Consider the following 11,758-nt stretch of genomic DNA (forward strand, 5'->3'; position numbering starts at 1 on the left):
GACCCCAAGCTCTGGGAACCTGGCAGGCATTGAGTGCAGCCGGCTGGCTTTGAGGCTGGGAAACTGATGTAAAAATTTCTGGTCAGCATTCAGGACCCCAGGATGCTGCCATCCCCAGGGGACCGGGGCCCTGGGTCATCAGCTGGCCCCTCCACTCCTTCTCTGACCTGTGGTCCCCGTGGAATCCCCATTCATTCAAAATGCAGGGGATGTGTGGGGGGTGGCGGTTTGACATAGTAGCCTCAGCTATTTTTAGAATTGGATGTCAAAGAAAAACCAGAAAGGCTAGCTCTTCCAGCAGGTGGGAGGGCTCACACAACACTCACATACTGTACATCCATCCATCTGTGGTTTTGATGCTTGCTTGCTTCCTTCTGGCCTGACATTCTTTATACGCACCCAGTGAAAGGTGCTTCTCTCCGCCTTGCTGGAGCTGCCCCTGCTGGTATGACCTGGGTCTAAGCCAGCACTCTGAGTGGCACAGGGTGTGTTTGGCTCCTGGGAGTGGCAGAGGGCGCCAGGGTCTTTTCTCTTCCCTGCTGTCTTCCCATTGCGAGTGTGTTCTTAGTGGCTCTGGGTCCCTCTGGATGTTACTGGCACTTTGTACAGCTATGCAGGCATTGCAGTGGGCGGCCTGCACCACCTGCACCTGCTACCCTATGGCTGTCCCAGCACAGGAAGAACTCAGTGTCCTGCTATCTCCCCAGTGCGCTCTCGCTCTCTCTCTCTCTCTCTCTCTTTCTCTCTCTCACACACACACACACACACACACCAAACCCAGCAGGTCCCAGTGAACTTCCTGATGGGAACTGGGGCCGCCCTGGGGTATTCATCTCCCTGCCTTGCTAAGAGGTGGATGGAAGGCCTGGTTTTCACGAAAGTGTTTTCCCAGGTTGGTGCCCTTGGAAAGTGCCCAGGGCCAGGGCTACTTTGAGGATAGAGGCCAGGGCTGTCCCCCTAGCAACGGCAGAACTCCTCAGGCCATCAGTGTCCCTTCTGCCACCCTCTCCCTCCCTTCCCTGGGCCTTCTGCCCACCCCTATCCCACCCTGTTACCAGCTCCAGGGGATTCCCCAGAGCAGAGGGCCCCAGTGGTTGGCTGGAGGGGGCTGGGTGGCAAGGAGGGATGTGGTAGCCTGGAAGAAGCTGCCCGCCCTGCCCATCCCCGCAGGCATGGCCTCAGCCACACCCCTGCCCCTGGTATCACCCCTGCTCCAAGCCCCACCAAGGGTCCTTGCTGCCCACAGTCCAGTGCTGTGAGCTAACAGCCTGCCCCACCCTGGGGAGTAGATGGACTCCACCCTGGTGTCTTGTTTCCTAGCCCCTTGCTGGGGCCAGCTGGCCTGGCCCATCTTCCAGCAGAGCGGGCACCTGGGGTTGGTGACGCAAGGGCCTCTGGGGAGGGCAGGCTGCCTCTCCTCGCAGCATCTCAACACACCTGGAAGGGGGGCGCAAACTGCTGCATTCAAAGACTGTCTTGGATTCTGAATCTGCTTTCTGATACTCGACAGGGGTTTGCTGGTTCCATTGCCTGGGCTTTGTGCACCGTGTGTCCCCAGGGACCAGCAACCCCTACGTTCCTCTCGTCCTGATAGAGCATACCGTTCCCACCTAATCCCTCAGCTCTTGTCTTGGCACCTTACAGTGGGATGGATGGGCACCCTGCTCCTAGCAGTTCTGCTGTGGCGTGCGAGGGGTCCAGCATGGTGGCCCCAGGGTTTCTGACCTTGATGGCGGCCACTCACCCTCAAAGCTGGACACTGCCATGGAGAGACTTCCAAAGCAGGAAACTGAGGCCGTGAAAGGGCATGAGCTGGGAGGGGGCCAGAAGCCTAAGACCACCCCCACCATCTTTTCCCTCCCGCCAAGACACCTCCCTCAGGAATTGTCTGGCTCCTGTCTGCACAGAATGCCTCTTTGTCCCCAGCCCCTGCTGATGCCCGGGCGTGGGGCTCTGAAAGCAGCCATTGTCACCGTGAGCCTGGAGCCAGCCTCCCCCACCCTGTCCTGCTGTGGGGCCTTTTGTGCTTCCAGATTTTGGCACAATGGCAGGCTGTTGATCCAGAAAGCCCGGCCTGACCAGCAGAGGGCGACCTGCCAGCGCCCTTCCAGGCCAGGACTGTCTCTGGCCTGTGGGCCCCCACACTGCAGCAAGAGACAGGTCAGGAAACCCCAGTTCCCACCATCCTGGCAAGGATCCTGGGATGCCTGCTTCAGCTTCCTCATCTGGAAAGCAAGAATTTGGATGGTGGAAGAGTACACAGTGGGACCCTGTGCAGGCCTGATGCCGGGCAGTGGGACCAGGCAGCCTCGTCTCAGCTCAGCCATGGTAGCCACTTCAGAGCCAGGAGCTAAACCCTCCGACGCAGAGCCTGGGTCATGGAGCTCTGAAGGAATCATTGTGAATGGTCCCTGCTTTGACAGAGCAGGGAGACTTGAGCAGATGGCCCAGAGCCAGGTGGCGTGTGGTTGGGGAGGTCATGGGTGAACGGGTAGGGCACAGCGGCAGCAAGCAGGGGCACTGGAGCCTGTGGCACATGGCGTTTGGTGCCAGTCTGGACTTCTGGGAGGGCTGGGTTGGGCGCTACTAGTGCATGGCCCTTTCCTTGCTAACTCCGCCCCTTCACAGACCATTGACTTTCTGAATGACAACATCCGCAGAGGAATTGAGAATTACTACGACGATTTGGACTTCAAAAACATCATGGACTTTGTCCAGAAACAGGTGAGCTAGGAGTTCTGGGTCAGGGATGTGCCTCCCATGCCTGCTGCCCCTCCGCACAGCAGCTGGGCCCTGCTCAAGACAGGGCTCTGAGGGCTAGGACCACTCTTCCATCCCCAGAGTGGGTGGCAGGCTGGCTGGGTGTGTTTGGCCTGGACCACTGAGAACGGGTGGCTGGAACCCTTTACATCCGTGCCTGGACCCACATGTCTGCTCCACTTGCCCCCCCTCTCACATTGCAGCACAGTAGCTCCAGGCCTCCTGGTTGGGTCCCAGACAGCTGCTTTCCACTGGCCAAGGAGCCTCCTTCCTGGAGATGCGAATCTGATCTTGCTGGTCTGGGCTTCACTCCCTTTCCAGGACAAGTCCAGCCCCCATGGGCAGAAAGCTCCTTCCTGATTCTATTTCCTTCCATCCTGGGGGCACAGACCAAAGCCCTTCCTCTTCCTCAGTACTTGCTTCAATGTCATGATCTTGTGTCCCTTGGGGACAAGACTGTTGTTGCCATACGTGTAACAAGTATAGGGTCACCCACTGTCCCCATCTGTCTTATTTAGCTCTGTGTTGGGGGAATGATAGTCGTAGGATTCCCTTGACTTAACTCAGGGGGAATGCTGAGAACAGTGGCAGGCTTGTGGGAAGACCTGTCAGTGCCGGCTGCGGTCATGGTGAAATAAGCAGAGTCAGAGGGTCACAGGTCCACTTCGTGCTGGCAGTGCTCCCAGGAACCTGGCCACCGTGGTGGCTACTCCCTTGGCCCAAACCTCTGTCATCACAGCAGGTGCAGGCTCTGGGAGGGCCTATCCCCCCAGGGCTGTGTCTGCCAGCTCTGGCTGGGGCTAGCCAACTCCTGCTCCAATGGAGTGAACTGTTTGTTTTGGAACTATTCTTTGGGCTGGCTTGGAATTTGATTTTTTTCCCCAGGGTGCAGGAGGAGGTAACTGGGGCTCACTGGGTACCTGTTTGGTGCCAGGCCTGTGCTGAGTTCTTCATGCACAGCTCCTTACTGTGGCCTCAGCTTAGCCGTGCCAAGCTGCCATCACTTTTCCTGCTTAATGGAGGCAGCCCTGAGGCCCAGAGAAGTCGATCTGCTGCCTGAGGTTACATGGCTGGGAATCTCACTGGGGTCTGATCACAAAGCCTTTTGAACTGATCCTGGAAGTTGATGACCTCAGGGCACCACAGGGACTTGGGAAGGGTCTGTTTCTTTCTTTTTCTTATTTTTTTTTTAATTTTAATTTTATGGTACAATTCCATAGGATTTGTTTGTTATCCCCACACACACAAATTCCCACCCTCGACTGATTTCTCCCATGTTATTATAACAGTGTAGTCCTTCATAAACAGTCATAAGTCCATCAATCTGTTATTTAAGTGTGCCCCAACATTGCTGGTACAGACAATGTCAGACAGTCCAGCATCCCATTGTCTAGATATGTCCAACAGTTTCATTAGGAGTCCATCTTTGATTTGAAAGTAGGGATGGGTACTGCATTGTATCTTCACATCTGGATATGATAGTCTGTATTACACCATTACTATACATTCCCTTAAATGAGAAACCATGAAACAAAGTCAACAACAGTTATGAAGTTAAAAAATTCACAGCACCATGGAGTCAAAAAGCATGCCTCTGAATAACCAATGCACAGATGAAGAACACACAAAAGCCTCTTGGGTGCCCCTGATCATGGCCCTCCCCCGCCCCCCATTAGGCTGTCACAGTGGCTTCTGGTCACTCCTAGTGACTTACTCTGGTGCAGAAAGCTTTGCAAGGTCCAGCCTGTGCTGCCCTCTGCTGCCCTCCCAGCAGCACACTCTCCACTATGGCTCACTCACTTCTGGTCAAACAGACATCCACACCTCTGCTGAAACACACGCTCCGTTCTATGCAGGCAGGACCTCCGCACCTGCCAGCTAATTCTTCCTGCTGCCCGTCTCTCTCCTGAGATGCCCTCTCCTCAGAGAGCAGCCCTGACCTCCCAACCCCAAACTGCCCTTGCCCACTCCTTCCCCCTGCTTCCCCAGGTCTGGGGCACACAGTGGAGATGCTCTCTCTCTGTCACCTCCACGTGAGCAGTGTGTGCCACCTGGTCTCTGGAGTGCTCAGCCAAATGACTGACACATAGCAACACTGCGGTACAGTCACTCACTGTCTCCCCAGGCACTGGCAGCGATGCAGGGGAGGACGTGAATGTGCCCGTGTCCTCTTGGCCATGGGCAGTATGGCTCCTGGAGCCAGGCTGGGAGAAGGCCAGTGTACAGAAGGTCCATGCAGAGACACTGGAGTCTGGGACACAAAGGCCTGGCACCTGCACAGAGATGCCAACACAAAGGCTGGTGCAGGTGTCTGTGGGAAACTGTCCTTCAAGGATGCACTGGTCACCTCAGCGTGTGCACAGAGGCGGCAGCCCAGCCACAGCTTGCACACCTCTCAGGGTGCAGGGTGCTCATACCTCCTGGCCTCAGCTGTCACCTGACAAGCCAAGGCGTCTCACAGCGCAGAGGGCATCCCCTATCTCCTGGCAAGAGGCCCCCGATTCCGGCCTGTGATGGAGGTTTCTTTCCTGTTTGCTTCCTTTCTCAGTTCAAGTGCTGTGGTGGTGAGGACTACCGAGATTGGAGCCAAAACCAGTACCACGACTGCAGCGCCCCGGGGCCTCTGGCCTGCGGGGTGCCCTATACCTGCTGCTTCCGGAACACGGTAGTGATGCCCCATGGGGATGGGCAGGTGGGGCCCACTCTGATGGTCAAACAGCACTGTGGGTGGTAGATAAATGAGGCTGAGGTGGCCAGAGCTCAAGGGTCCTATGAAGGGAGATGCTGTGGGTAGGGAATGTTGGGACTGTTAGCATCTGCTGAGCTCCTGTCATAGGCAGGCCTGCTGTGGGTCCTTTGGCTGTGCTAACTCATTTCATCCAAACAACAGCCACGTATCCATTTTACAGAAGAGGAAACTGAAGCCCAGAAAGGTTCTGTGAATCTGACCTGGGTTGTCTGGACTGAGTGGGAGTGTCATGCCCTGGAGTGCCATGACAGTAGAAGGGAGGGGGCTTTGAGATGGCAGGAGGCTCCATTGTTTTGCCGTAAGCAGAGCTGGGGTTGCACATGGAGTGTCTCCTGTGGGCCTCAGGTCCTGATCGTGGTCACCACAGGGCACTTGGAGCAGGATCTGTGGGGTCCATGCCAGCTCAGTCACCTCTGCACTCACCGTTTATGCACGGGTGACTGTCAGCGGGTATGCCTGACAGCCACGTCCGGGAGCTGTTTGGTTTCTGCCCTGGAACTAGGCAGAGAGCTGGCCCATTACTCACACCCTGTGCAGTCATGGAAAGTTTCTCTCTGACATCTCCACCGATCCGTGCCCACTGCAGTGCAGCGGTGGTGGGAGCCTCGCCCGGGCGTCAGGCCGCCCGCGCCCTAAAAAGGCTGGCCTGGAGGGAGCTGCTTCTGCACATTTTGGCTGCCATTTTAGGGTAGAAGTCTGGGCAAGCGGGGTGCCGGGGAGGAGTCCAGGGTTCTCAGAGAGGCCTGGTGGGGGCAGGGAGGGGGAACCTGAACTTGGTCACCCTGGACGCTGGCACCTGCATGCATGTCCCTGCTGAAATGTGGAAAGGCAGCTTGCATTCATTCACTTGTTAGTTCATTCAACATACACTACTTCAGGACCTACTATGTGTCAGGTTCTGGAGGTAAAACAAGCACAAGGGAAGTTTCTGCCCGTGGAGGGGAAACTGACAGACACACAGAACTCAGGGAAAGATGGTGGGTGGCATGGCAGCGTGGAGGAGGCAAGGTCACGAGAAGATGGATTCCCAGGGAAACCTGGAGGGAGAAGGGCAGGTGTCTGGAGAAGGGGATTCTTGACAGATGGACCAGTGAGTGCAAAGGCCCTGGGGTACGTGAAAAGCAGGTCAGAGCCCAGTGTGACTAGAGGAGGAAGGGGAGGCTGGCAGGAAGAACCATAGTGTGCTCTTGAATGACAGGAGCTGTGTTACCTCAAGTGGCAGTGGATCTGACTTGGGTTTGACTGGAGTCCCTTGGCTGCTGTGGCAGGGGCAGCAGAGGTGGACACGGGGAGTCTGTGTTAAGACTGGTTAGGGTGCAGAGGCTTGGAGACCAGCACCTGTGGAAGGGCGGGGCTGTAGGCAGAGGTGTGCCATCCTGGAGCAGCTCGCCTGTGGACTCCACCGAGTCTATAGGGCCTAGCTCAGGGCAGCATGCGGGAGCGCCGGCTGGATGTTCACCATTCCAGCTGGAAAGCAAGGAAGGGCTTCAGCTCTCCTGCCAAGAGAGAGCGCTGGGCCTTGAATGACCTCCAGATTGTTCTAGATGTCAGGGTTTGGTAAACAGTGAAGTCAGCGCCCTGGATCTAGAGCTGTGCCCCAGGTGCCCTCAGGCTCCACCCGCTTCCACAGGGGCTGGTCTGAGAGCACCTCCTACCAGGTTCCCACTCACCAGCCAACATGGTAGAGTCGGCTGGCCGGACAGTGACCTGTGGCTCCTGGGCACACTCTTGTGATCCATGTGTCTCCCTGTGTGGAGGGGAGGGTGATGTTCATGGATCATCACTGCTTTATGGAAAAGGTCAGGAGACTCAGCCATGCATGCTTCGTGCACACGTTTCCTGAGGACCTCTGTGTGCTCAGCCTTCACGAGACTGGCACAAAGCTCCCAAGAGACAGAGCAGAAATTGGACCCAGAAGGGGCGATGCCAGTGGCCATACTGGCCACTGCTGTTCCCCTCTTGTTGCCCTGAGTCCCCTAAAGAGTAGCATTCATTCAGTTATCAACATGGGGGTATGGGAGGATGGGGGCAGGGCTGCAGGGGGCCCTGCTGGCTCGAGGCTCTGGCTGTCTTATGGGGCCAATTGAAGAGAAGACCCTGCAAGGCACAGGAGGTGACAGGAAGTGCCACTGCCCCTGATGGGGTTCAGGGCCTGGGCCCAGTTTTCCCTGGGTCTGAATGAACAAGGCCAGGAGCCCAGAGAGTGACTGTCCTCTCAGGAGGGAACATCCTGCAGTGCCCTGAGCTGGAGGGGCCAGAGGCTGTGGGAGAGGGAAGCACTGCCAGGAGACCTGGCCTTGCCCACAGGTAACCACGGGTGGCAGGTCCCAGTGAGCAGGGCAGCCCTGGCCTGACCTCTGAGACAGTGCAGACAGCTTCAGCAGGGCAAGGGGGTCCGGAGCCAGAGTGGGCTGCTGCTGGGGAGGAACTGCCATTGGCATTTCTTGGAACAAAGGGTGGTTAAGATGCAGACTCAAGCCAGTCTGCCTGGATTGCTTCCACTCTATCCGTGCTGCACAGGGCAGCTGCCTGTGCTTCTGTTGCTTCTCTGTGAAATGGGTAGATCAGTCGACTCTTTCTGAGGAAGCCTCATGTAAATGTTTGCGATCCACATCTCTTCCAGACAGACGTCGTCAATACCATGTGTGGCTACAAAACTATCGACAAGGAGGTAATGCCTGAAATGCTTTTCCCTGGAAACGTCCCTCTCCTGTCCCACCCGCAGGGTGACTGGAGGGCTTGCTGGACGTGGTACTCCTGGCTGTTGGAGGTTCTCCACAGTCCTGGCTCTGAAATGGAGCTACAGTCCCAGCGTTTTCCAATCCCACCCAGGCACAGAAGGGCTTGGGGGCCCAGAATCTGCTCCCCGCTGCCGCAAGCTGAGAAAGGCCATATGCTAGGCTGTGCCTAGCCCCTCCCAAGGGTCTGTCCCCATGAGGCCACTGCAGCCCTTGCCAGTGCTCCCAGCAGGCTGTGTGCCCAGCCCTGCTCAGCACCTGTCTTGTCTCTGCCCTCAGTTTGTGGATTGCTCCCAAGATGTCCTCTGTTAGAGACCCAGGAGTCCTTGGAGGGCGGCAAGACTCCTCCCTGGGTCTGCTTCATGGGCACCTCAGACCTGGTGCAGGCAAGCACCTGGGGTGCTGGGGAGGGAACTAAAAATAATGCTGACCTATAATGCATTAGAGTGGTAGAGTTTGCACAATGGAGTCTCTGGACTGACAAGAGTGGTGTCACTGAAGTTGTTAGCACAGGACTGAGCCTGGGGACTCAGGTAGAGATTCCCACTATAGACCTATGATGGTTCTCAGCCTATTTGAGCCTGTGGTGACTTCATCAACAACCATCAGCGGGCAACATCCTCATTATGATCCCCAAGCGCCATCTGTAGATGGAGCACCTCCTGTAGGATCTCTGCACGCACTAGTATAAGTCAGACAGAAGGGACGTCCCGGGGACCACCTTAGAGCTGCCTAAGGCATGTGTGTGCTGTGACTACGCAGGCCATGTTAGATGCCACAGGAGATAGTGGAGTCCATGCCCAGACCGGAGGCATTCACAAGACTGGTGCGACCATGGCATCACCAATGTGGGGACTGCCACACCAGGCACAGTGTTCTCACCATCCAGGTGCTCTTTAAAAACCAATAAGCCATTGCCAACCAGTTTGAGACAAAGCAAGTCTGAGTTGACTATCCCTGACCAGAAATGCCTGGGACTAAAGCATTTTGGATTTCGAATTTTTAGATGTTGGGACATTTGCACCTGCAGGATGAGCTCTTTGGGGAATGAGGTCCAAGTGCAAATGTGAAATTCACTCACATTTCCTAGCCACTGGATGCACGTCACCTGGAGGCATTTTGTACACAGTTTTAAGTCATTCTGTGTATGCAGCCAACTTGCATAGTGTAGAATTTTTCCTTTGTTGTGTCATGGTGGTATGGGTGGGGTTTGCATCTGCATTGGTGTCCAGGTGCCCATCTGAGAGGCAGGAAGTCAGGACTGCCCTGAGCCCTTCAGTCCCACCAGCCCCTACAATATGGCAAATGTGGGCTCGGCTGCTACCGTGGCAACTCCGACACTGCCCATCAAGGCATATGGGAAGTGGAGGTCCAGAACCATCCAGGGCTAGGCTGGGCCTTAGGTGAGTGGCTGCGTAGACACCTGGGTTTTGGCCAGGTGGGTGCCCACCACTGACCGGCTCTCCCCGCACAGCGCTTCACTGTGCAGGACGTCATCTACGTGAGGGGCTGCACCAATGCCGTGCTCATCTGGTTCATGGACAACTACACCATCATGGCTGGCCTCCTGCTGGGCATCCTGCTCCCCCAGGTGGGCTGACTCTGGGTGCAGGAAGTGGTGGTGTGGCAACTGCAGGGTAAATGCAGATAAGGCCCAGATGGGTGGTGGGGAGGAGGCCAGGGGCCACAGTGTGGGATGTGATACTCTTCCAAGTTGTCTGTGAGGCGGGCACTGTTATCATGCCCACTTTACAAGGGAAGAAGCCAAGGCTTAGCAATATTAAAGTGACATGCCCCAGGTCCTCTAGGGAGCATGTGACAAAACAAAGACAAGAATCCCAGCATAGAAGGGTGCAGCATGGGGGTGGGGTGGAGGGGGAAGCTCTACCATTTCTGGGACTCAGTGGTCAGTGTGGGGTGCCGTGGCTGCTTGGGTTTCCAGGGGTGGGACCTGGTCAGCCGGCTCTCACCAGCCCAGCCCTTCTGTGCAGTTCCTGGGGGTGCTGCTGACGCTGCTCTACATCACCCGCGTGGAGGACATCATCATGGAGTACTCGGTCACCGACGGACTCCTGGGCCCCGGAGCCAAGGCCAACATGGACACGGCCGGCACGGGGTGCTGCCTGTGCTACCCTAGTTAGAGGCCAGGCCCGGGACAACAGCTTCAGCGGGACAGTCTGAACAGCACCTCCAAGTCCACGTGGTGGGGGGGTGGCTGGGTAGGACCTGGGCCTCGCTGCCCATGCGTGGTGTGGATCGAAAGCCCAGGCTGTGCACCTGTGTGTGGGCTCCTGAGGCTACTGCCTCCCCTGGGGATGGAGCCTGAGGCCCTCCCAGGAGGGGAGTGGCCCTTTCCCCACTGCCACCCCCCCCCCCCGGGTCTCTCAGTCCTGCTGAGATCCTGGCTGGGCGATGAGGAGAGGGGCCCCCTTCTCCAAGGGCTGAGCTCAGGGTCCATTTCATTCCTGACAGTGCCTTGACTGTGGTATTTATGCCTCCTTCAGGGGGCTTTTGTAGTGATTTGTAAGCAAGAAGAGGGAGAGGGAGCCGAGTGCCCTGTGGGGCAGGAGGGGCTGTTTCCTTTCCTCCCCCCAACCCTGGTGCCTTGAGCCCCGCGCAAGGGCTGCAGCTTCACTCACCCTATTTTTTTACATGATTTTTGTAACATTTCTATTTTGTACAGTTAACAGGAGTTTCTGACTAATCAAAGCTGAATGCTCCTCCATGATTCCTATTCCAAGTTAGTTCATTAATCAAACAATAAAGATATGCATTTTTTTTTTACCTCTCGTTTGTTCTGTTTTGATGGTGAGGGAAATAACTTCAAAAGCCCTTTGTTGGTGCAAGAATTGAGGAAAGACCACACTGGGGTGAGGCCAAGAGGCAGCTCAGAGCAGCCCAGTTTCACTGACTGGGAGACTGAGACCGAGTGACTTGGGGCACGAGGCTCTACCTCCGGGGGGGGCGGGGGGGGTGGCAGGTGGGGACCAAGGAGAGCTGCCCAGAGTCAACTGGCTCCCAGCTCCCATCTAAGCAGCTTCTGCTGAAGGGCTGGTGCCAGGCATAGCTTGGTGCTGGCTGCCCCCTGCTGGAGATGGCAGGACATGCGTGGATCCCCATTCCTGTGTTGGAGATTTTCTGTGAGGATCCTGGTATCCAGGACAATAGAAACAGCCAGAATCTCAAACCTGGAGAACCAACTTCAGGATTGGGAGTTCCCATGAGATCCTCCCATTAGGAGTCAGAAGCTCACCATGCGGACCCTGTAAACCTATCATCTGCTGTGAGAAGGGGCAGAGGAGGGGCTGGCATCGTGGCTCGGCAGGTTAAGCCGCTTTGGGGAACACTGACACCTGTCCTGAAGCGCTAGTTCAAGTCCTGGCTGCTCCACTTCTGCTCCAGCTTTGTGGGTAAATGCGAACCCCTTTGGTCGCCACAACTGTAGGCGGTATCTGAACTCCATTTTATTGGTGGGGAAGCATGAGCCCAAGTTGATGCCATCATGTGTGCT

The 11,758-nt window shown here is 56.4% G+C and overlaps 1 protein-coding gene across 1 annotated transcript in view; it reads left to right on the forward strand.

Annotated features, from left to right (window-relative positions):
• The window catches only part of TSPAN15 (tetraspanin 15), a 37,416-nt gene extending 26,805 nt beyond the window's left edge, over positions 1-10,611 (forward strand). Inside the window, exons 4-8 of the mRNA XM_004583442.2 lie at positions 2,629-2,724; positions 5,309-5,425; positions 8,133-8,180; positions 9,722-9,838; positions 10,239-10,611. Of these exons, the coding sequence (XP_004583499.2) occupies positions 2,629-2,724; positions 5,309-5,425; positions 8,133-8,180; positions 9,722-9,838; positions 10,239-10,388 (528 nt within the window). The 3' untranslated portion in view covers positions 10,389-10,611. The remainder of the gene's footprint in view (positions 1-2,628; positions 2,725-5,308; positions 5,426-8,132; positions 8,181-9,721; positions 9,839-10,238) is intronic.
• The last annotated feature ends 1,147 nt before the right edge of the window (positions 10,612-11,758 follow it).

This window comes from Ochotona princeps, chromosome 13 (genome assembly GCF_030435755.1).
Source record: "Ochotona princeps isolate mOchPri1 chromosome 13, mOchPri1.hap1, whole genome shotgun sequence".
Classification (NCBI taxonomy): domain Eukaryota; kingdom Metazoa; phylum Chordata; class Mammalia; order Lagomorpha; family Ochotonidae; genus Ochotona; species Ochotona princeps.